Below are 25,187 nucleotides of genomic sequence, written 5' to 3'. Positions count from 1 at the left end.
AGCCACAGCTGACGCCAGAGACGGAGCTACTGCAGGCAAAGAAAACACAAGACACTCTCACTTTCTCCCCATGCTGTCTACTTGTGCCCCAAGCTTGAGTCTGCTTCTGATTATGTGATCATCCTTTTGGGTTTGCCATCAGCCTTTCAGACCCACAAAAGTCTTTTTATGCTTTTTCTAGAAATCTGGCCCCACACCAAAATGTATTACATACTGTAGGATCATGTCTAAGTTTTTGTTAATTGCCCTCTTGGACGGTGATCGTCCAACTCATGTTGATGAATGGCTTTTTTCTTTAAAGTGATAAATAGTTCCACATTATTTGTAACTCTCGTAATGGCAACTGTTTACACTTTCAGAGTATCAGCCTTCAAGCCCCATCAAATATCATTATCATGTACCATTAAAAAAAATAAAACTTCAAAATTATCCATGTGGGCTGAGCTATTCTGCTGAATACTAAACTTCGATAATCCCTGCAGTATTCCGATTTCTTTAGGGAACTAATGGAATTACATTTTCAGTAAACAACTCCTACATGTGGTTTTACTTACTGTATTAGCTAATAACCACAAATTATAATAGTATTACCTAATAGGAATCATTATTTTGGCGGCTGTAGATTAGACAAACGTGATATCAACTCAACCACACAGTCAACTGCTGATTGACGTTAAAGTAAAACACATTTACACATTACATTTGGTGTGCTAGACTTTAGTCATTCATTTTGTACCGCTTATCCTAACGAGAGTCGCGGGGGGTGCTGTCTTCGGGCGAGAGGCGGGGTACACCCTGGACTGGTCGCCAGCCAATCACAGGGCACATATAGACAAACAACCATTCACACTCACATTCATACCGATGCATGTTTTTGGAATGTGGGAGGAAACCGGAGTACCCGGAGAAAACCCACGCATGCACGGGGAAAACATGCAAACTCCACACAGAGATGGCCAAGGATGGAATTGAACCCGGTCTCCTAGCTGTGGGGTCTGCGCGCTAACCACTTGACCACCGTGCATAATTGTAAACACAGTCCAATATGCAAATAATACTGTATGATGCTGTGCTGATGCTGTAGCACTGTGCAAACAGATTGCATTTAAATAAAATGTATATACCACAACACATTAAAATGAGGAAGAAAGTGAACTTTCATATTCCAACAAACTGGTCTCATTTGCAGTCAGGGGCTGCTGGATTTGTCCAAAGTTCTGAAAAAAACTAGCCGTTATAAAGCTCTTGAATACATCGGAGAGAAAGGCAAAACATTGGGATCAAATGATGACGAAAGGCTTAAACTTTAGCGGGCATTTTGCAAGCGCTCGCCCGCACTTGCGCACAACGCAAAAACACACACACACCAACACACACACACACACACACACACACACCTATCCCGGTGTGGAAAACATCGCGCCGACCAGGAGGTTGCAGGAGCTCGTCGCTGGCGTCATGGATGGGCGGTGCGTTAACGGAGAACGCAGGGTGTTTCCCAGCTTTAAAAGAACCAGAGACAGCCCCTCTGACAAAGCCGCGCTGCGTCATCGACCTGGGGAGACTCTTGGAGACCTTCAATGGGAACAAGACAGACTAACTCACCTCAGCCACAGTCGTCCCCTTAACAGCGCCCACCTCCTCATCCACTCCACCAAGACTCATCCGGTGCGCACACCCACTACGTTTATAATCCATTTATATCACTTTATTCTAAAATTGGCTTTCTTTTTTACGCGTGAGTTAATGACCAAGCTTGTACTATTTTATGCTCCGTTGCTCATGCAGCCTCTCAGCCGGGTAAAGTTGAGCGCCGCTTGTTGAATGCAGGATACGCTCATCTTGAGCGGTTCTTCCAAGTTCACGTTTGAAGCTCCAGCCAGTGAGGAGCGGGGACTCCACTCTGGTACCTCTGTCGCCGAAATGAAGTCTGCAGAAGAAGGTAAAGCACTGCTGAATGTCTGACTTTGTGATGTGTTCATGCCAAGTGTTGCATGCGTCTCATGCATAATAATTATGCAGTACACTATGAGGCTGTCAGTTGTATTTATGGCTGCAGAATAATGTCATTTTGAAGTAGTGGAGGGTGAAATAAGCATATTTAATCACACCAAGAGCAAATTATTAATGTATCAGTTAGCTCCAATAATTTTTTTTGTGTGACTTTACAACATAATGAATAAGTGACTTTGGACATAAAGTTGAATTTAGTGACATGTACTGATGTAAAACCTCTAACAACTGTATCGCTATAGGTTTTGCAGGTGTTTCTCTCAGACTTAAGTATTGAGCAGGTGGCAGTGTCGTCACCTGTATAAAACTTTAATGTTTCCATTCATGCAACACAAAAGTACTAAATTGAGGTCGTTATTATTAATTGTATGGAGAAGCCAAGAGTCAACTTTTAAAATGCAAGTCCCGTTGTGTTGGTTATTCATGATTAATGTTCACAGATTCCATTGGGTCCATCAGAAGTTGTGCATAGTCTGCCTTATGTGGATTCAAGCGCTGATGTCACTGGCTTTTTGTGGATTCTGTTTTCGCTTAGTTTTTTGTGATTTCAGATGAACGGGTGCGGGTTTTATTATTATCCATTTTGGCCCCAACTCTTATAATTGGTAACATATGTTTCTGTGTGCCTGTGTGTGAGAGCGAGACAATTGTGATGTGTCCGCTTAGGGATGCTGAGTAGCTTGCTTGGCAGGGAGTCATGCTTAACCACTCACAGCCTCAGCAATATGCCGAAGGCTGCTTTATTATCGCAGAACTTCACAAAGTCCGACACGCACAACTAAAAACACACATCCTATTGGGTTCCTGCCATAACCTGCACTCAGCATGTGTAATAAGTGTGGGTCCAGGCCCCTTTGCTCCAGAAGATGCAGATGGCTTCTGTGGGCAACCACCTATCTGTCCCTGAGGTCCCGTCAGGCTTAGGCTGTTGTAGACCGCAATCCCTGGAGATAAATATATTCATTCTTTTGGTATGCATGTTTACTTCGCCTAGAGAGAATCCAATAGCGTGATTGAGAAAATTAGTCAGTTGTCTTTGAAATGTACTGCAGATTGTGTTTTTTTCCATTTGCAAATTAGAATGAAATTCCTTATTTGGAAGATGAAACCTAAAAACACTGAAGCATCATACAAAACAGGAAGACTAAAAACCCCCCAGTAGGTAAAGTGTGATGTGTCACAGAGTGTGCTGATAGAAAACATTTGCAACTATGAGCAAAGTAAGTCAGGCTTGAAGTGAGGAGGTGTGTCACACTGGGTGGAGCGGGCAGAGATGTTGCCTTCTGAGGTCTACAAGAGCGTAAACCAGAAAAGAAAAGCCTCAGAGGAGTTTGATCTGGGACGCACTTTTAGATGAAAGTCACAGTTTGATAAGGGAGCAGAGATGAGTTTTCAGCAAGAAGAGCAAGAGTTTGATTTTAGTTATATATTTGAGCACAGCCAGTGCATGTATCAGCCTGACAGAGGTGGGTATTGAAAATATATTTTTTGCTTTATTTGATGTGTAGACTATATTGAGTGCATTGTGTGCATGTTGATATGTTGTTGAAATGATAATTCAACATGCACTACTGGGTTGTATTTGTGGCGCCATATTTACCATTGTTTAAAATATAAAGTCTATATTTTCCCAGGAAACTTCTAAAATATTAGACTATATATATGTGATATAACACGTGTAAACATGTGATATACTAAACTTGTCCAATGCAGAGTACATTATCAACTCTGAAAATAGACTCCCACAACCTAATTTTAGATTGCTAACCTGTATATGATGTGGTGTGTGACAGATTTCATGAGATTCGGAGCGTTGTGGTGAACACACCAAAGGGGAATGCCCTTGACTTTCACACTGACTAAATGGCGTCTGCTCTGTGGACATTCACCATCATTAACGTTCTTATTGAAAGACAAAACATGACGTTTACAACTGCTGTAAAAGACAGTAACTGTTTGTCAGAGGTGGATAACCTACAAGGCTGTAGGATGTTTGTTGGCTATTGTTTATCTTTTATCTTCTCTATTGTGCGCTCACCTCTGCGTATGAGTGTGTTATGCTGCAGATGCCTCGCTTTGACTTAATCACAAGCTCAGAGCGAAGCGAGAGTGCTGTCAGATTTCCACAGGGGAGGGCCTAATTCACTCAGTGAGTGATGCAATCAATCAAATAAAGCATCCATCAGTCTGCTGTTGGAGGGATTCCTGTAGAGTACATTTGACAGCAAGGAGTGCCAAACACAGTCTTAAATGAACTTATCCAGCAAACAGGGTGGCTGTGCAATTTGGGACTACAGAGCAACCACATATACAGTAACTACTTGAAAATGATTGCTAAGCTTCTCCAGATGTTCATAGAATAAAGAAAGGAGTCAGTCTGTCGCTGGTAAGATTTCTATGGGGGCATTGTTTGTACATGTAATCAGGGTTAATTACTGCCAAAGTATAATGACACTGATCACCTTAATCTAGCGGGCACACTGGCTCCATATTGAAAACGTGCTTCTCTTTTTCAGATGCATTCAGCTACACACCAAATGTCACGCTTTCCCTTCCATTGGGCATGGGCAACCCCTGTCTGGCTACCCAGTACCACACCTTACAGTCCAGTCCGGTCATCTCTGTTACATCTTGTCACCAGACAGGCTACAGCTTCCAAAATGACAACCATGTGGCATCAGGTTATTACTTGCCTCATGGCCTCAGACCTAACGGGGCTCCAGCTCTGGAAAGTCCACGTATTGAAATTACTGCCTACAGCCAGTGTCCTGAAGATGAAGTAGAAGAAAGCATCAGAGAAGACCACATCATCAAAAGAGGTGTTAACTCCATTGTGACACTTACACTGCCCAATGCAGATGGCTACCGTGATCCCAGCTGCCTCAGTCCCGCGAGCAGCATTTCTTCACGCAGCTGTAACTCCGAAGCTTCATCCTACGAGTCTGGCTTTTACAACTATGACAACTCCCCACAGAATTCCCCCTGGCAGTCTCCCTGCGTTTCTCCCAGGGGCTCCACACTTTTATCCTGCCCACATGCCAGCGGCCCCGCAGCCTCCCCTCACAATTCGCCCTCCAACTCCCCTCAGATCGGAGCTGTGGCTGAGGAAGGCTGGCCAGCTCAGCCTCGTGGCTCCAGGCCGAACTCCCCTTCCTTCAATGGTGGAGGCAACAACAACAACAGCAGCAGTGCTGGTGTGGGGAAGAGAAAGTACAGCTTCAATGATACCCCCTGCCACCAGACATCTTGTTCACCCCACCAATCTCCTACCCCCTCACCGTATGGCTCCCCCAGAGTCAGTGTCACAGATGAGAACTGGCTTGCCAATGCCAACCAGTACACCAACTCTGCCATTGTGGCCGCTATCAATGCTTTAACCACAGATGGAGTGATAGACATGGGAGAGGGGATCCCCATTAAGACACGTAAGACCATGGTGGACCATTCACCTTCTATGAGCCTCAAGGTGGAGCCTGGTGGTGAAGAGCTAGTCCAGGAGGGGGACCTCAGCCACGAGGACTATCCTTCCCGCATGGTTTTGAAGAAGGAGAACTACTGCGGAGGCTTCCTCGAGGTGCCTCAGCATCCCTACTCTTGGTCGAAACCCAAGCCTTACCTAAGGTAGGTGCTTTAGTCAGCCATACTTGATCATTTTTTTACACAATTTTGATTTCATTGATGACTGAAAAATCTAAATTTCGGGGTGGCAGGGCTCAGGTGGTAGCGTGGTTGTCCCACGACCTGAAGGTTGCAGGTTCGATCCTCCATCCTATGATCCTGTCGAAGTATCCTTAGGCAAAATACGAAATCCCAGTTGCTCCTGATGTGAAGTGTGTGAACCAAACAGTTTTTATTTCACAGTTTACAGGCACTGGCATGGCGTTCAAGCTCCTTTGTGCTCCTATTACTGGAACAACATGCACACAAAGTTTAACACACATGGACACCCACTGTTGTATATGTTTACATAAAAATACATAGTTTTTTGTTTTTATGAGGATGGTAAGCTAATTTTTCCCAATTGTGGCCCTCAGGGCATCATTTTCCAAGCCAATAGCACACCTTCCTGTCGGAACTCAAGTGTTTGATTAAGATAGTGACCAACAGGAAGCAATGGTGACAGGCACTGACCGAAGAGGAAACAGTCTGTGGGTTAATCAGCCGGCTCTCGACTGTGGTCTGTCCCGCCATCCGACCATCTCCTTCTGTAGCCACGGTGATGTCATGCAACAACTGTGCAGATAAACTCTTGTGTGGGGAAATCAGTCCATATTGAGTCAACAAACAGCACACAACTTCCACCAATATGTCAGAGATTGGTTTCAGACAAACCATCAGGGATTTTGCGTTACCAGGCATCCGATACAGAGAATTGTTGTCTTGTACATGTTTGTTTTGGTTAAGATATCACAGCGGTTCTCACAAGGGAAGTGATTGACATGTTGAGAACAATGATGTTGAGGGAGGCCAGCTGTATCCAAGAATTAGATATGGTCCAAGGCAGGGTGGGATGCTGATCCCATTCCATTGCCTAACACCTACTATTAAGAGTGTTAATCCTTCTATTCCTATCAAACTTAAATAGATCACAGCATCAACAGGCGGGCTGAGTGATTGGGTCTATGGGCGAGATTTGTTTTTGTACCCCAGATATGTCGCTGCCTTTTCCCTCCCTTGATCAGTGTCTGTTCCCACTTGTCAGAACATAGTATTAACACACTGAAGTCAAATCCACAGCACACTGTGCTCTTTTGTTTTCATAAAAAAGAGACACAAATTGTTACTGAGGAACAAGGGATTACACATGATTCGATTACAGACCATGATGAAATGGAGAAGGATTAAGCCAGTTTGAATTACAAAAAGTGTCCGAAATTAAGCCCAATTTAGAGCAAGGTCATACATTTTTGACGTTGACAGAAATGGGGCCCATGGAAAAATATCAAACCACACACATTTTCAGTGAATATAATAAAGTATAATGAAAAGACACATTTAAAGACCTGTAGCCATGTGTCAGGTAGTTGTTCTAAGGCTGGAAATTTGAAATAGAGCCATCAGGTTTTCACGACAAAGTGACAATCATGAATAAGTATGTTTTACGGTGTTGCAGAAATGGCATAACATTAATGTGTAGTGTGTGATGTCATTGCAGCCCATCTCTGCCAGCGCTTGATTGGCAGCTCCCCTCCTGCTCCGGCCCATACAGTTTACAGATTGAGTTACAGCCAAAGTCCCACCACAGAGCCCACTATGAAACTGAAGGCAGCCGTGGGGCAGTGAAAGCTCTATCTGGAGGTCACCCGGTTGTCCAGGTACGCTGACAACACTGCATTCTATCAGGTTAACTGCCTTACGTTTGGGAATAAATTCAGAACATGCAATTTAATGCAAATTCTCATAATTGATTTTTTTTTTTCTGTCACAACAAACCTTGGGCATTTGGCACAAAGTGAAGTCAATTACAACCACATGTACAAGAGATGGTGTTATATTATTTTCTCAGCATTCATTCTTTTATTTTTTCTAATTTGTTCACCAGAGGCTAACCAGGTCCCCCAGAATTAAGATAACAATAATAATAATAATAATAATAATTAGTATTATTAATTAGAATTATTATATACATTTAAGCCCCAGTACTTTACAGCATTAATCTAATGCTGTAACTAATATCTGAAATGAAACTTTGTCTGGATTAACTATTGTCTGTACATAACAATACTTTGTAAACATGGGTGCGCCATGTGCTGTGTTTGTAATGTTCCCTGAATGTGATTCAATCTGTTATTGCAAATTCTCATTCTTACCATTAAGCAGTATACACTGACCCAATTAGTATAGAGCGGTACCATAGTCTCTCGTTGTTGAGTTTGATGAACACTTAGAAGCACATTAGTCTGGTCAGCAACACATCACAGATCTCTTTTTTTCAATGTCACCACACTGTGTGGACATCTTGGTTTACAAATGGTAAGGATCGAGCAGAAAAACCAATGCCACAGGTGATGAAGCGCAGCCTGTAACTTCCAAAAACTGCATTTTAAAAAATTAAGTAGGGAGTGCATTTAACGATTTAAAATGAATATTGATCATGCAGCAACCAGAGACAACCTTTGTTTTTCTCTGTAAAGTTTAAGGCTTGTGGTATATCCCCTTCACTTACTTAGTCTCAGATTTTGTTAGCACCACAGCTGTTTTGTAAATAGAAGCTGTCAGCACACGCTGGTGTGTTCACTGTCAATGTACTTGACAGCTGCAGGCCTGTCAGCTCTTAGGTTTCCTCTGTTAATACCACCAATGGTTCCCCATTCAATACACACCTTTGTATACACGAAGCAGACATGTAATTTAGTACATCTGCAAAAGCTAATAAAATATAGCACTACAACTGAATCAAAAAACAATGGTTTCCTGAAATATTAAAAATGCCTCTCAGTTTTATAAATTGCATGCTGAATCTTTGGGAAGTTTGCGACGCAAAATCTGTCATATTTCATGATTATGAGTGTATTTGATATTTCAGTTGTGTTGTAACCATGAAGGATAAGGCATGTCATATTCCCCAGTGCCCCGCGGTAATGAGTGGCAGGCACTGGATGGGTGAGGTGCATTCAAGGAGAATGAGCCAATAATGACACAGGTCCACGGGTGTAGGAAGCAGCCAAGGAAGTGTGTGCACGAAAGCCACAGATTCGAAAGAATGGGAAGGGGCAGAGGGAATCACCGCGCAGCTGGGGCTTGGCTTGGCTGCCCCTGGAGATGCTCTGCATCCTGCTGATTAGAGCCTTGGTGGCCCAGAGGTTGGCTGAGCACGGTGGTAGTAGTGGGGGCAGGGGTGGTGTTTGTGGTAAAGAGTCACAATCCTAGCACCCTTCGGACTCCACCTCCCCTTTGCACGCTACATTGCCTCGCTCTCAGGGGGAGTTGAGAATGGCACTCCTTTTGAACTGCTCATCCATCAACCGTTTCCCAAACCTGCTGCAGCAGGACTCCCTGAACTGAAAGTCAGGATGATCAGGCACACAGAATGAGTTTGAGTGACATATGTGTGGTAAAGCAATGTTATGTTTAAAAAAAGACAGATACAGTAATTAAAAACGTGGAGAGACGATCACATGCCCTGGAGATGGCAATTGTATAGTTGAGTGGGGAGATTGGAAAACATTTGGATCATGTTTACTTTAACTCACTGCAGAATGCTGCTTGTTTATGAACATTCCAAATCTGTGTCATATAATTTATTCTTTTATTCTTAGACTCAAATGCCATCCTTCTGACTTCCATTCATCATCAGGATTGGTCCTTTATTTGACCCCCATGGCTGCTTTTTCACTTTATTTACAGCAGCCGACCACAACGCCATTTAGAGGATCTGCAGTAATCTATTGGCTCCTCTAACAGTTTCCAACCAATATGTTCTTTCGCCACAACTATGCCAAAGTCCCCAAGATGATTTCTGAAGCTGTGCTTTGGAAAATGCAACAACCTGGTTTACCTTTGAGCAACTCTGACATTGATGGATGCATATTTGTCCAAAGGGAAACAAAGAGGGAAAAGAATGGAATCACATTGAATTATTTTCAGTGCGATTATTTCTATTTAGGCCATCCGGCACTCATCTAAAATGTGGGTTCTGGTGAAGAGGCTGCAAAAGCTTTCGGGATCATATTCAGTCAGGAAGGACGCAGACGTTCAACAGGCCCTTAGTAACAAAAGACAATAACACCTGTTTAATATTAACCCTAACATACAGCACAATCCTGCATATGGCTAGTTCATATAGGATAATGACAGGCCTATGGGGCTTTCTATCTTCCTCAGTCACACATACACACAACCTCACTCACTCTCTCATTAAGTCTAAAGCAGCAACAGACATGGTGTAATTTCAACAGGATGTGGCCATCATCCCTATTAACATGTGCGTGACTTAATACCCATCTCCCTTCCTCTGCAACTATATGTAATGCACATCACATTTGCAGTATATTTCCACCGCCGCTATATGAAAGACCTCAGGGAAACATGTGCATGGTCCCCTGCACATTGAAGTCCACCTTGGATCCTGCATTCACTTTCCATGCAATGTCCCAAAGAAAACCTATGACCTTTTGTTGGACGTACAAAGGCAACTAATTGCTTATTAAATATAATACCGTCTCTTGTTTGATATTAACAAGGCTTTGGTGTACCCGGTTGTGTTGTTGGAGCGCTAAGTCATTACTATGATTCAACACCCAAAGGGATATTTATGCCAGTCTTGAACAGTGCTGTTCCTTACATTTGGACAATTACCAAAACCTGTATAACTTACACACTCATTACCTATACACAGTATAGTCAATTCACTATTGCAATAGTAGTTAACGGTGTAGAAAAAGTGTTATGAAAAAGGATGGGGTTTCCTCCAGCAGTCCAAAGAAACACATATATATTGGATTAATTAGAGAATCATAGAGGATTATAGGTTTGCAGTGGTGAGTGTGGGTGGTTGTTAAATCTTTATGTGCCTCAGTGATCAGTCCACCGTGTGCCCCAATTTTGCCCAAGGTCAGCTGGAATAACCTCCAGCTCCCCACTGACCCAAAACGAGCCCCATTTTTAAGGATTGCAAATAATAGTGAATGCGATCAACAAGGCAGGAGGATAATGGAATCATGTCCAAAAGAAGGGATAGCTTGGATGAGTAACTGGATACAGCAAAGGCTTGTTGTCTGACTGTCATGCATGCTGCAGAAAGGCAGATGTGAATCCACTAGTCTGTTTCTCCTCCCCTTCCCCTCATCCTTTTTTCTTTCCCAAATCTCTGCGCCACGTGGACTTCTACAAGTCATGACAATCCTCCAGGCAGTGATGAAATCACTGCAGAGAAGAAGTCCGCCTCTGCAGGCCTTCATACCGTATTCACATTCTATCAGGCTCGACATTTCTAATGCTCTAATCAAAAGTATAGTTTCAACAGATCATTTGTGTTTCCAATTACCAAAAAAGCATTAAACTTAGTCGTTTTTATGTTGACTTTTAAAAGTGATAATGCCTCTGCAGTGGCTCATAAGGGGATGATTGGAAGTGGAAGGAGGTGCACCTTCTCCCTTTTCAGCCCAACACCCCTCCACATCATCACAACTGACCCAGACAATGCAGCTGCATCCAATTACACAATTAACGCATCAGCTGTCATATCCACAACCTTTCTCTTTCAGGAATTGCTACAGTGAGGGCTGTAAAAGGATGTAGCTGACACATTGGCAGGAATTGGCACTCAAGCCTCTGTTCAAACTTGGTTCGGACTATTTTAAAATAAATATTCAGCACACGCTGCAGATAGACCGACCGAAGGCTCGTCTGCTCAAAATGAACCTTTTTGTGGTCCAGCCCCATATGCCAGAGATGAGGTCCTAATTCTGAGGGAAGCCTCTGTTGACGGGCCGCACTCAGCGGCTTGATGGCTTGCCTCCGGTTTGGGAATGCAATGAAGAAGTATGTTGAGCATTCCGCTCAAGTATTTCAATGAGCATTACAGGAGTTTAGCAAGAAAGAGATTGCTTGGTGGCATGGGGAGAGGGTCAGGGGAGCACATATGGTAAATGAATAGATGGGGGCAGGCTCAGGGGGCTCTTGAGATGTCCAGCATCACATGAAGGACTACCTGACCTCATTAATCACTTCATGTGCTCCGTGAGCTCACTAGGATTCAAGTGATGATGCCACCATCATTGCACGCTACCGCAAGATGAGCGAAGGGATGAAACTAATACCCCAGTTTCTTACTGCCTTTGTCCATATTGCCACATCACCACTGAGGTCACCAAAATATCGAAATACATTAACTGCAGTACAAAAGTGACAGGGGACCCTTTTTTTTTTACCATGGCTGTCTGGATTTTATTTAATCATAAGGTTGTCATCTGTCAGATTTGTACCACACGATTGGCCGCAGTGTTCTCTGGAGTCAATAACTAGTAGCATGTGCAGCTTGGGATAATTACCCCAGGTGACACCATAAGTAAAGTATAACAAGCAAATGCAGGGTTGCCGGTGAGATCACCACATAGATGAAGTGGTCCCTCAGGATGGCAAGACTTCAAGAAGCTTCTGACCTCGGCCTAACTTGCTGATGAGTTTCATATGTGACTTGCTCACAGGTCGAGGCAGCTGCTAGAGACTCAAAGTGCATGAAAAGGAGAAAAAGGGTGCTTGGTCATGGCAGTTTTTATTTTACCAGTCTCTTTCATATGTGAAACTGTAATCAATGAATGATCCAGCTCAATATAATCAGTTTATGAGAGAAACATATATTGTCTTCCTTACTAAAATCCAAAATATGTTGGGTTTCTGCTGATATTTAGTTGTTTTATAAAGGTTGCCAATTAAAAAAAATGTAGTGTACACAATGAGGCTCTAGATTATTAACGGAAACCTACAGCCTTCACCAAATTGGAACTCAGCCCAATATACTGTAGGGTGCAATGTCATTGGCTGCCAATGAAGCAGTCACAGATTTCAAGTGACATCTTGCACCTATTTGGTCTGTTGCCCACTTTCCTCATCCTTAAACTTGATCCACGACTGCCCTTGCAAACGTAATTAAAAACGCATTAATCTGATCATGCCATAGGTTACACATGGTATTTATTTTGTTAGGTGACTCAGACTGTTAGCCAAACAACCAAACTCTTTTATTCCTTATGACAGTACCACTGTTTTCACGTGCACCAAGCTCAAAGAAAATTGGTCTGAGATGATGTGCTAGTGTTTGCCGGAGTAATTGACCAATTAGTGTGATTTTGTCAGATGGCCATGGCTTGCTGAGCCTTGGTTTTGAGTATGTGATGGTTCACAGTAGAAGCCGCAGTCAAGTAGCCAACTGGATGGATCCAGCACCTCTTTGATGTATCAAATGGGCTCCTCTGAAATCTTAAGTTAACACATATTGTTTATAGCACCCTGCCATCTACTCACGTGACCATATAAACACAGCACTGTAAAAAGCAAGCATATTCTGGGAGGTCTGCAAATGGAGCTTAGTTCCAGCACAAATCTGGATTTTGATCTGGTCAGAAATCCCTCATAAAATATCAGTAGTTTTCTAGAATTTGCAGAATATATTTTGACATTTTATGCCATTATACAATTGATATTATGACACTCAGTGCTGCCTCCTATCACAGCTGACTTTTTGCCAATATCTGCCGTTGACCAATATTTTTGAGCAAAATCATTTTTATTTCTCAATGTGCAAAATGTTGATATGTGATAGTGTTGACTTATTCTATTAGTTGGGTAGTAGGAGCAAGTGGGTGCCTGCAAGAGGAAGTAGCACTACTGATAGAGCAGTCTCTTTCATCACAGTGGGACACTGAGCTTGAGCTTGTTTGAGCTTTAATGGAAATTATCATTTATGTTCATAACTGCCCAAAGGGAAAGACACTGGCTCCGTCTGCATGCCAAACAGCATGATTTTTTTTTAAACTTCATTTTACTATGCCTATTAAGTGTGAGAGGGCGACATCAAGTTCAGTTATTTGAAAACACAAAACAACATTATAATAATTCCCTTTTTCTTTAGAAATGGTCATTGATATACAGTTGCTTTGAATATTGACAGCTAATTGAGTAGTTATTGATGTAAATTAGTAATGACCCGAGTGTCACTGTGTTACCCTGGAATACAATGGCTTTATATTAAGAATGCACGATACTGTACATAGCAAACGGATTTGTTTTTTAATCTTTTTTTTGTTTCCTCAACCATTGGCTAGGAAAACTCACAATGTTACAGTGAGACATGTATAGTCCATTTTTTATTATTTTTTAGTTACAAATGTGCACTCAATAAGTGCACACAAATATCAATATCCATTTCTCCATTTCATTTGTCCTTCGGAAAGTGAACTGCTGTGCATTCTAATTGTGCTGTAATCCACCCGGGCACGGAAATGATTGAGAAAATGAAGACTGTGTCGTGGGGGATACATTGTTGTGCATTGCCATTGGTTTTTAGTTTGCATAATTTATACACTCTGAGCATTGACAATTGCACTTGCTGCTTGTTTATTATAGGTGTCAATTTGAAATAAGCCACTGTCTGCTGCCATTTTAATAAACAGTGAGCAAAAGTCTGTCTCTAATCAGTTCCAGCAGCCTCTTTGGGATTCCTATCCAGAGAAAACAAAAAGAAAGGACATTTCACAAAGATCTCGTGTGAATCCAAGCCCCAAAAAGAAAATAAAACACTGCTAAAATTGGCTCCAACACAACCAAAAATAAACATAGAAAAATGGTCTTCTGCCATTTTGAGCCATCAACAAAAGCCCCTTAAACTATCAGTAGCCAATGTGATTTTTTTCTGATTTTCAAATGAGGGTTTACATTCGAAGTAGGTCTTAAAACCTGATGTTGCCTCTCACCTGGTTCCTTTTGTTCTTCTGCCAGCTTTACGGCTACATGGAAAGCGAACCGCTCACCCTGCAGCTGTTCATAGGGACCGCAGACGACCGCCTCCTGCGACCACATGCCTTCTACCAGGTACACCGCATCACTGGCAAAACTGTCTCCACCGCGAGCCATGAAGTCATGCAATCCAACACCAAAATCCTGGAGATCCCTCTGCTGCCTGAAAACAACATGCGAGCCATGTGAGTTTCTGTTACAGCTTCACAAGCTCACTGTCAATATTTTGCTTTACACATTTTTGACCTGATGCTCTATAGCCAATATGCCTAAATAGACCATGAAGGTCTATGCTTTCTTGCTCTCTAAGGTGAAATAAATACATGATTTTGACACTTAACCCGCTCCTCTGTGACGGCTCATGTTAATTTCCACATAAGGGCAATGGAATGGAAGTCCATGTGAGGAACATCTGCCAAATATTGGTGCACAGAGCAACAGATTTGTGTCATTCTGTATTTGCGGTCCTTTGGTTCATGATGGAGGTCTGTACAGTACAGTATTTGGGATTCAATCAGTGGAAAGTTTGCAGAAACATTGCTCTTTTATTATCCTGTGGGCTTTGAAATAAAATACGAAAACCGTACAAGTTGTAACAATATCCATCACTGCATGACATTGGGCCGGCAGTAGATGTTGTAAGGTGGAAAGGCTTACTTAGGAACTGTCTAGTTGAAACCAGAATGTGATGTGTGCTGTTGATTAGTTTAGTTAACTTAGTGATCTAATTAATGTTTTTCTCAATCTCAACTTCATATCTATTCTTCATTCTATTTGTCTCAGAATTGACTGTGCAGGCATTCTTAAGCTGCGCAACTCAGACATTGAGCTTCGCAAAGGGGAAACGGACATCGGACGTAAAAACACTCGTGTGAGGTTGGTGTTCCGAGTGCACATCAACCAGCCCAACGGCAGGACCGTATCATTACAAGCCGCCTCGAACCCCATTGAATGTTGTAAGTATCACTAGGTGACATGAAATGAGTCTGATCAACCAAATCTCTATTGTGTTGATTCTAAAACATCAATCAAGATAGTAAATACATTGTACTGTACCGTATTTTCCGGACCATAAGTCACACTTTTTTTCATAGGTTGGCTGTTCCTGTGACTTATACTCCAGAGCGACTTATAAATGAAAAAACTGTTTATGTTCCATAAACACTGGACACCTTTTCTGTTCATGTTTATTTTTTGTGTAGCTGAATTGTGTTAGCGTATCTTACACTTATTCAGCCTGTTCTCTATTCTTTTATTGTTAGAACTTCCAAGAGGACGTAATGTCTGTTTTGGTCAAGTAGTTTGTAAAATAAATTACCCGCAAAAAGTGCGACTTATACTCCAGTGCGACTTATGAATGTTTTTTTCTAACTAATTATGTATTTTTGGCCTTGTGCGACTTATACTCCGGACCGACTTATAGTCCAGAATATAGGGTATATGATGCCAGACACATCTTATCTATGTACTATAAAAGTTACACTTTCTATACCAGCTGTACACTGACTAATCTGAGGGTATCCAAACTGTTTATTAGTCATTTTCAATATATCCATTGCAGTTCAAAAGAAGGTTTTTAACATTATAAACACAAAAAGTTAAGTCACAAACACCCCTTAGTCACAATATTACCCAATATTGGTACTCAAAAAAGAAGTAACATATTAATTATAAAAAAGACTAGTCAATATTTTTTTTTATTTTTGTTGCCGATATGTGTGTTTTCCACACTGAAATATACTTGTGTTTTCCCTCCAATAGCTCAGCGCTCAGCACAGGAGCTTCCCTTGGTGGAGAAACAGAGTATGGACAGCTACATTGCCACTGGAGGCAAAATGATCGTCCTGAGTGGTCTAAATTTCCTTCCTGACTCAAAAGTGGTGTTTGTGGAGAAGGCGCAGGGTGAGTCTCAGTCACCATTACATATTTAACGCATCTGTAGTTCCACTCCTAGTATCTCTTTCAAATGCGCCTCTCCTTCTGTGCCTTTACCGTACTTCCTCATTCTCTCCTACCCGTCAAAATACAGCAGAACTTGCCAGTGAGCCACATGTGGTGTGCATTAGGCCACTGTATTTTTAACCAAAGGATATTTACATTTGTTAGTTTCCATTGCCTGTTCAATGATCATCGCCACAAGTTAAGGAATGAATCACAAGCAGGGCATTTGCAACTGCTCTCTTTCTGTCTGTCTTACGCTATGGTTTTTGACATTTACTGTAACCTCCTTCACTTGTTTTTACCTGCTGTTTCCCGATCATATTCATCTTACCTCTGGCTGTCTGGCAGTGACTCACGCTAAAGACGTGATTCATTAATTTTTGACCAGAAACTTTTCCCTCTCTGCGTGGGAGGAAGACATGCTAAAAATATTACTGATCAAGTATGCGAAGAAACAGGCATTGGACACACAACAACGGTAAACATCACTGTTTGTGTAAGTTATGGCATGTTTGGGTGTCAAAATATTGGCCATGAGTGCATTTGTCATTTTTTTTCATCAGTTATTATTTTTTAAATTGGCGATGACGTTCTCCAATTTCGGATCAACATTTGCAATAAAAGTGACTGTTGCAATTATTAGATTAGATTCAGTTCCAAGCCACTTTTTCCAACTCCTCAGTAGAAAAAGTAACTACCAGTTGTTGGAGAAGTCACTAGATGATGTCATTGACTAATTTGCATATAGGCTATGATGTAACAGATGCACATTTCAAAAAGCATAACCACGTAGGAGAGACAAAAACATGAATAAAAACACCTTCATTATGTTTAAAATTATAAATAAACTTGACTCTTTGGTTTATTCATTTAAAATTGGCCATTCTTCATTAAAATTCATTAAAATACATTTCATTAAAATGAAAAGAAATTCAACATTTTATCTAGCCAGCAGAATAATTAAATTCCGACTTGCCTCCAGCTTTTATCTTAGGACTGCTTCTCTAATTTTAGTTAATTGTAATTGACTCACAATAACATTTACAGAAAGATGTCAAGCACATTAGTCGCAAATGAATTTTTTGGTTTTATTTTTTTAGCTTTTTATACGCAATGTAATTGGCGTTCCCCTTAAAAGCCATGGTCAAGATGTTTTGACTGAAAGATTTCAACATAACTTCAATTTATTATATGAACCAGTGATCAAAATGAGGGGGTGTACTGGGACATCATGTGTTCAAATTTACATTAGATGCATTCACGCAAAATGCATAACAAAATTCCTCCCTTTCTCCCAGTATGGCACAGAGATAGGGAAGAGGAAGTGGATGAACTTGGTCATATCGGGGTCTTCCTTCTTCTGTCTTTACTTAGTCACGGAGGGGATTCCCCCATGCTAAACTTCTATAGTACATACACGCCACCTTTGTCTAACCCCTCTAGCCTCCCATGCCATATGAGATGAATGACCTCAAGTAGGATGTATTATTTTTCTTCCTTTAACCAAAACCGCTTCCTCTGTCACGCCACTGTTTCCTTTCAGTCTCTCTTTTCACAAACAACCAACCCCTCTCCTTAATACCCGGTAAAGACATTAACCAGTTTGCAGATCTGCGCTGCTGGGACTCCCTCCCACAAACTTGCCATCAAGATTTCACTAGTTTGTTTTCCATTTTTGTGGTGTCCATGAGAGAGAAGAGAGAGGTTGGCTGTCTAGTATTTTGTTGGCGTTTACGTAAACTTTTATGACCCACCACTTCCAGAGTCTCTCAAGTGAAAAAGCCCATTACAAACACATTTTCACATACAGTATATCGCATTTGCTGCACTGATGCATATATTATTGTCTGTACACAGCCAATATTTGTCATTTGGCATTGAAATATATAATAAAAATGTTAAATCTGAAAAATCTTGTTTTACTGGTTATATTACAGTAGTATTAATATGAATAAATCATTCATAAAGACTTTATAAACAGCCTTCCACTTCTATATTGTTTTGATTGTCATTCCTGCCACCCCAGGAGACTTATCCAATACCCACTGAGCACAGCGCATAGTTGATCCCACTGTGGATGCCTTGAAAAATAATTACTTCTGCTTTTTCATGGCAACATCCCCATTGCTTACCCACAGGGTAACAGATGCAAATACCAACAACACAAAGTTGTTATTGTTTTGACTTTTGATGCCCACTTCTACTTGTAGCCTGTGGGATTGTTTACAGTCGTCAGTGTGAAGTGTTTTCAGTGAGTCATCTGCAAGGGATTCCCTGCAGGTTGGTTAAACGGAAACGAACAATACTGCAGGAAAAAGGGAGAGAAAGAGGAATGGCAGAAATGACAGGAGAAACGTAGAAATTCTGCACGACTGTTTACCTTAAAGTTTGACTCCTGCTGCAGACCCTAATAAATTGCATATACCTGTCGGGGAGATGCTCATCTTTTCTACTGTCAATATGCACACTGGCTTGAAATTGTAGATGGATGCAGGGAAATTTAATTTTGTAAGCTCTGCAATTAATATACATATATTATTTAAATTAATCGTTGTTGTGCTTTATTTCCATTAGCATTGCCATTCTTCACTTTGCTGACTTTAGTGCAGCTGGCATGGGATTGATTCCTACCCCGTGCCCTATTCATAATTGCCCTGTGATTAACTGGCAACCAATCCAGGGTGGAGTCCGCGTTTCAAAGTTGTAGTGTTCTGGCTTGCCCTGCTTTCTAGAGATGGGGTGAGTGTTATGGCAGGTAAAAAAAGGACACATAGATAAACTGGAGAGAGAGATGGGGTAATCCTACACTCTGACTCAGGGGTGGGGGTGGAGTAAGGGAATTCCCTTGTGAGCTGGATAGTTTTTACATCTGGTCTGATTGGAGCGATGCCCGGAGTTCAGAAGCCTCACACGAGCTGAACCGCAATAGGCATAAGTTAGCTCTTATCCACGTCTGCTTCAGGCTGCTGTATAGCTCAACTGCCGGCTGGAAGAGAATTCAGGGAGTAAAGTGCACAACGTTCTTGTAGTAACCCTGAATAAACGTTATCTCATAGCTTTTTAACAAAAGAAGTAAGACTTTACAGACGGTGATTTGCACGGTTTGATTTCATTCAAACTCAACTTTGTTGAGTCTGTCTACCCGGGGCAAGTCTAAACATCAGACAAATTGCTGCATGTACTTCCAGCACTATGTCTAGACTACCGTTTGGCTTTTGGCAAGGGTTGAATAGCACTGGCACCGGGTTTTGGTGGTGTGGCAATAAAGTCAGCCACCACACCTGTTTCAGGATTTAGATTTGAAAAAACCCCGAGTGAGGATAAGCGGCATAGAAAGTAGATTGATGGATTGTTGTCGCTGTGATGATGAGGCAAAAATGGCAATCACTGTTTTCCAAAGTCAAAGCTGATGTGTGTGAATGTCTGCTTTCATGGATGACTAAAGAAATTGGAAAAGATTGAGAGGCTGAAATCTGACAACATTTTTATATAAAAAATGACTAATCAAGTACCAAAATGGTCGATGTATTGGATAATCACTTAATCATTGATTAATTGTTGCAACTCCAAATCTTACCATTGTGCATTGAGGAGCCAACACTGGCTTATTAAGAGTGTACCTTCAGTGGAACGCCAACTGGATGATTATCGCTTCATTAGGCTGGCAACATGAAAAGCGGCCAAGCTGTGAATCTGACTCAAACTCAGCCACAACCTTATGAATTGCAGTCTCGGACATTTGGAGCTTATCCCATCCAATATTGGTCATCAGCTCATCAATTCTATATTCTATGACTCTCAAAATATTACCTGAAATATAACAGCTGGATGATCCTATGGCCATTTTTCCGGAGAAAACCCAAACAGCTGGATGCTGGAGTAAAAGATATAACCTTACTGCTAGCTTTGAAACTCTCCGTGCCGCTGCCACGAGTCAAAGTACTCACATTTTCCCAGTGATACACCAAGAATAACTCAGTCCCTGACTCAAAACCTGTCACGTTTCCTCTATCGATGCATAATTTAGAGCTCACAATCCGGAGCACATGCACGTTTTTCCATTTTCACTAATCGTCAGATTGGCAGAAGATGGGTGCCTCAGAGAAAACACCAGATACATCATTGCCATTAGTTTAATCCTTTGAAACTGACCTTTGTTCTACAGCAATGTCATTTGCCAGACAGCGAACAATTTTTGTGGCAAAAAAACCCATCTAGTTCCAGCCATTGGTCATTTGGTAAATTGGCATTTACATTAAATTAAATGATTAATATGATCAAACGTCATATCTGTCTATTCATTATATGTGAAATGAGCTGTTGTGTTTCTTATTGAATAGGACTGAAGGAGTGCAGGCATGAAAAAGCCAATCCTTGCTTATGTGTAATTACATGATGACTAGCTGTCTGTGTTAAGTGAGTCATGGACATGAGGAAGGTTTATATGAGAGTGTGTGTTTATCCATTTCTCACTTTAATCAGGACTGAATTATAACGGGTGATTTCCCAAACACAACCCCAACCAGGTTTATTCCTACATACTCCAGTCTTGCATCATTGACAGCTAGAGCAAAAGGTGGTATTATAGTCTGTATGTGAATGTGGCTGCATCTAGTGTGGGCGAAGGCTGCGTGAAATAGAAAACTTTGTCGGTATCAGACGTATTTTGCAGAAGAAGACGTGAATGGAAATTTTTGTGGTTATCAGTCGAACAGCAATCTCTGACTCGCAAAGCTATGCCACATGTGGCTATATCCCATGTCAGTCTTGGTTTTAAATTGACGAAGAGGTAACTATTCAAGCATTATTGTTTTCAGTCATAAAACGTGTGAGGAAAGCTGAAACGGGAGATACAGAGGAGAACATTTGAAAAACATGTTGAGGAGGAGAGGTTGGAGCTGACGTCGTACTCATAGATTTGCCTCCTGGAGTGCCTCCGGGAGCCGAGACGTGTTGATTCCTCTCAGCTTAACCCTAGGAGGGCTCATGTTTTTTTGTCTCTCCTCGTTTTTTCTGACCATTTCAGTATTTTTACTTTTACCTGTGGGCGTGGGCATACTCCCAACCACCAAAATAGTTCCTTATTCTGTTACTCATTCACATCCCATCACATTAATACCATTCCTATTGCACCTCCAACATGAACCTCTTCTAAAATTCAATATGGTAATTGTGGAATATGTTGGCGTTACATCTATGACTAAGTAATAATAAGACATTAATTAACCAGCGGTACTACTCTATGATTATACCTTATCTGATAGTTTCAAATGAGCACCAGACACCTGGAAGTCGCATGTACTACACAGTTAAATAAATTCCAACACTATACTACCATATTGCTTATTCCCCATAAAGGCTGCTCTGTGCCACATAGAATACTGTCATGAGACCCATGAAAAAAAGGAAAAGAAATTTGCACTGTGTTTGCTAATTGCCCAAACAGAGCCTTGAGCAATTGTTCCTTAAAGTGTGCCATGACATTATAGCAAAAAAAAAAAAAAAAAACCTACAGTGTGCAAAGCTTGAGTAGACTCCCCAAAAATGTGTCACAATGCACATGCCTTTTATTGCATGGCAGGAAACCAAGGCGCCTTACCACAGCGGGCTGGAAACGAGAAAAAGGGGGACTATTGGAAACCCAAAGAGCTGATCTAAGAATTGAAATGAGCCATAAAATTTGAATTGAATTAAACAGAATTGAATGAAAGTCCAATAAAAGTGCAGTGAATTGGTAGCCACTCATTGATGAAGAGTACACAAATAAATTGAGACTTAACAAATTTCATAAAAGTGAGAAATGTTTCCTTCTTTTTAAGGTGAATGAGATGTATTTTCTGTGGAAAAAAATGTACATTTTCAGAGAAAAATATATTTTATATAAATAAAAAATTCACCAAAAATCCACAATTGCACGGGAATCCACTGCACATCTTTGTACATTGTCAGATCATCTATTATCTAAAAACCTGTAATGTCAATGCCCACAATACTTTCTGTCGTAATCTGATTGTGTTCATCTGTTTTGGTGTGTAGATGGTCATCATCTGTGGGAAACTGAAGCCAAAGTGGACAAAGACACTGTCAAATCTGTAAGTGTCACTCAGTGACATGACTGTTCATGCTTTCCTATCCTCCCCTGACACTTTCTCCTTTCCTCAGTGTCATCTGTCCCTCTTCATGATGTAACCTTTGCTAAGGCATTACAGGTGGCTACATAGACACTGATGATTAGCCCATGCAATTCTGAATGGAATTTTCGTGCAAAATCTTTGCTCTCATGCATGGCAAAAACAAGCAACCAAATTGCTTCTGCATCAGTGATTCACAAACATTCTCGGTGATAACATAAACAAGCATGCACACTCACTTACACCGTCACCCTCCTAACATAGCAGACATGTTCTATGTGGCATTTTTTAACAGAAATGCTATTGCATGAAAGTTTAGTGGATAGGAGAATCACCATGAGAAGGAAAGGTCATGTACATGTCCTTTTTAAGTCTTGAATGTCAGGAAAATAACCTTAAAAAGTGTTTTCTTGTGAGTGGTGGCAGTATTTTGAATTGCTAATGACTTTCATCATTTTCACCCCCACCCCCTTTGTCAATTTGCAATGAGATAAAGCATACACACCTAAATATTTTGCTAAATTGTTTGCATGAGGAAGATAAATATAGACTTGATAATTGGCCAGTTTGGCTGCTTGATATTGAAACCTGGCGTTCCGATGGCTGGAGAAATAACGAGCGAGCAAGGCACGGCAACTTGGACACACAAGGTCAATGCAGTGCGAATACCACAGTAGGAAGAGACAGCAGGAGAGTTGGAATTTTTTTCTTATGTCACCCAACCGCCTTAACACGCTCCAGACTGCCTGCATGCATTTGCTTTTATTGCCATTGGAAGTGTGCTAACATTCACTGTGAGGGAAGGGAGAGGGAAAGCCTTGCAGACACACACACGTTTTACACACACACACACACACACAGCCACCTGCATATTTTCTTTGTAATCATCTGGACGGCAGACCGGGTCAGACCCCTGTCCCACCCACCGTTTTTGTTCACAGCTATGGCCAACGTAAATCTGCTCTCTGTCAAGAGGCACCATTCTGGCCTGTGTAGATCCCAACCAGAGTGACAGCCAAGGAATTAAATACATTTACTCATTACACATACTAATTTTTCTTCTTGTGTCTAAAGCAAAGCAGAGACAACTTGTATCTGTCCAGACTTGCCAAGTTGTACTGTGGAGTTTAGGGGGGGTTATTGCTGTGCAAACAAATAATCCAGCTACTTCTCTTTGCTTGTGCTGTACATGGATATGGCTAAAGCCCGGGGGTTTCCTCAGACACAAACATGGGCACGAAACCAACCTCATGGGTTCTACTGCTCCATCTAAACAATCCGGACTACTACTACTTTAAATAATTTCCTACTTCCACTTCCTGGAAGCATTAGCATAGCAGTTGCATAAAAAACATATTGATTAATATTTATCTGTGCAAATACTGTACTACAAATTTCACAGTCGCATGTATTTTACCATCTCTGTCTGGTAGTAAATTGTGTTTTTATTGCAGAATACACTTTTCGTTGAGATTCCACCATATCGAAACCAGAGAATATCCACCCCTGTGCTGGTAAATTTCTACGTGTGCAACGGCAAGAGGAAGAGGAGCCAATACCAGCAATTCACCTACCTTCCTCCCAATGGTAATCATCATGAATATCATCCACATTATAGCGTCATGTATTATTTTCACAAACTCCAATAAAATACAAATGATTGGTTTTCTGCATGGTGAACTAGTGGGTATAGCATGTTGGCCACACTATGAAATATCTGGGTTTAAATCTCTATGTGGAGTTTGCATGTTCTACCCGTGTATGTGTGGGGGGTTTCTCCGGGTACTCCGGCTTCCTACAAAAAAACTGCATGCTAGGTTGATTGGCGACTCTAAATTGTCAATGGGTACTCATGTGAGTGTGAATGGTTGTTTGTCTATATGTGGCCTGTCTATATGGGTGTACCTGCCTCCTTCTCAAAGTAAACCAGCATACCCCCATGACCCTAATATGGATTAAGCGGCATAGAAAATGGATGGATGGATAGTTCTCTGCATCAATATAACGTATTTCTCCAAAACATGCCATTCCGACTCCAATTGCGTCATTTTTTTTCTTACTTTTGACATTACTGCCGGGCCCGCTTGGTTGCTTGTGAATGAGTGAGGTGTGTTTATTCTGTAGTGAGGTTGCGTTCCCCAGCAATGAGGTGTACTTGCTGAGTGACAGTGCCTCGGAGCAGTGTTGATGTAGACAAGTCAATCCCCCCGCGACCTAACTCTCACACCCCCACATCACACAATGCCCGCCTGGTTCACCAACACACCCACAAATATGTGTATGTGTGCACATGCAGTGCTTTACTCTGTTTTTCATGTAGAAACCTGAAAACTGGCGTATATTCTCCCTGTTAGAATAGATAGCCGTCACTGTGGAATTTGAAGAATGAAAGCGGTCAATTGCGTGTTACAGACTTGACTCAATATACACAGTAGCCTGTGTTATTTCATTGACAAAAAAAACGTAGTTAATCTTTTCTAAGGAAATAGCTTTCCTCCAATTTAAAATATATGGAGTCTCGTTTTCATTTCAAGCATGTCTCCTGGTACGATTTCCCATTTGGTTCAATGATTACAAACGGTTTCTGTTTGCAACTCAGACAACAGTGTTGTCATCGATCAACATCTAATGAGTCCAATGTTGCTA

The 25,187-nt window shown here is 41.4% G+C and overlaps 1 protein-coding gene across 2 annotated transcripts in view; it reads left to right on the top strand.

Moving 5' to 3' along the window:
* The first annotated feature begins 1,490 nt into the window (after positions 1 to 1,490).
* The window catches only part of LOC131105300 (nuclear factor of activated T-cells, cytoplasmic 1-like), a 46,357-nt gene continuing 22,660 nt past the window's right edge, over positions 1,491 to 25,187 (top strand). Inside the window, exons 1-9 of one of the 2 annotated variants that reach the window (XM_058053283.2) lie at positions 1,491 to 1,668; positions 1,789 to 1,942; positions 4,530 to 5,634; positions 7,169 to 7,328; positions 14,452 to 14,654; positions 15,253 to 15,425; positions 16,231 to 16,371; positions 22,447 to 22,502; positions 23,996 to 24,128. In XM_058053283.2, coding sequence (XP_057909266.2) covers positions 1,825 to 1,942; positions 4,530 to 5,634; positions 7,169 to 7,328; positions 14,452 to 14,654; positions 15,253 to 15,425; positions 16,231 to 16,371; positions 22,447 to 22,502; positions 23,996 to 24,128 — 2,089 coding nt within the window. In that variant the 5' untranslated portion in view covers positions 1,491 to 1,668; positions 1,789 to 1,824. Of the gene's footprint in view, positions 1,669 to 1,788; positions 1,943 to 3,346; positions 3,480 to 4,529; positions 5,635 to 7,168; positions 7,329 to 14,451; positions 14,655 to 15,252; positions 15,426 to 16,230; positions 16,372 to 22,446; positions 22,503 to 23,995; positions 24,129 to 25,187 lie in introns of those variants that run through there. The other variant, XM_058053284.2, reaches the window with a different exon arrangement.

The sequence above is a fragment of the Doryrhamphus excisus genome, linkage group LG5 (assembly GCF_037039965.1).
Source record: "Doryrhamphus excisus strain RoL-2023G ecotype Guam linkage group LG5, RoL_Dexc_Guam_v1.1, whole genome shotgun sequence".
Taxonomy (NCBI): domain Eukaryota; kingdom Metazoa; phylum Chordata; class Actinopteri; order Syngnathiformes; family Syngnathidae; genus Doryrhamphus; species Doryrhamphus excisus.
This window is presented reverse-complemented; position numbering and strand designations above follow the sequence as displayed.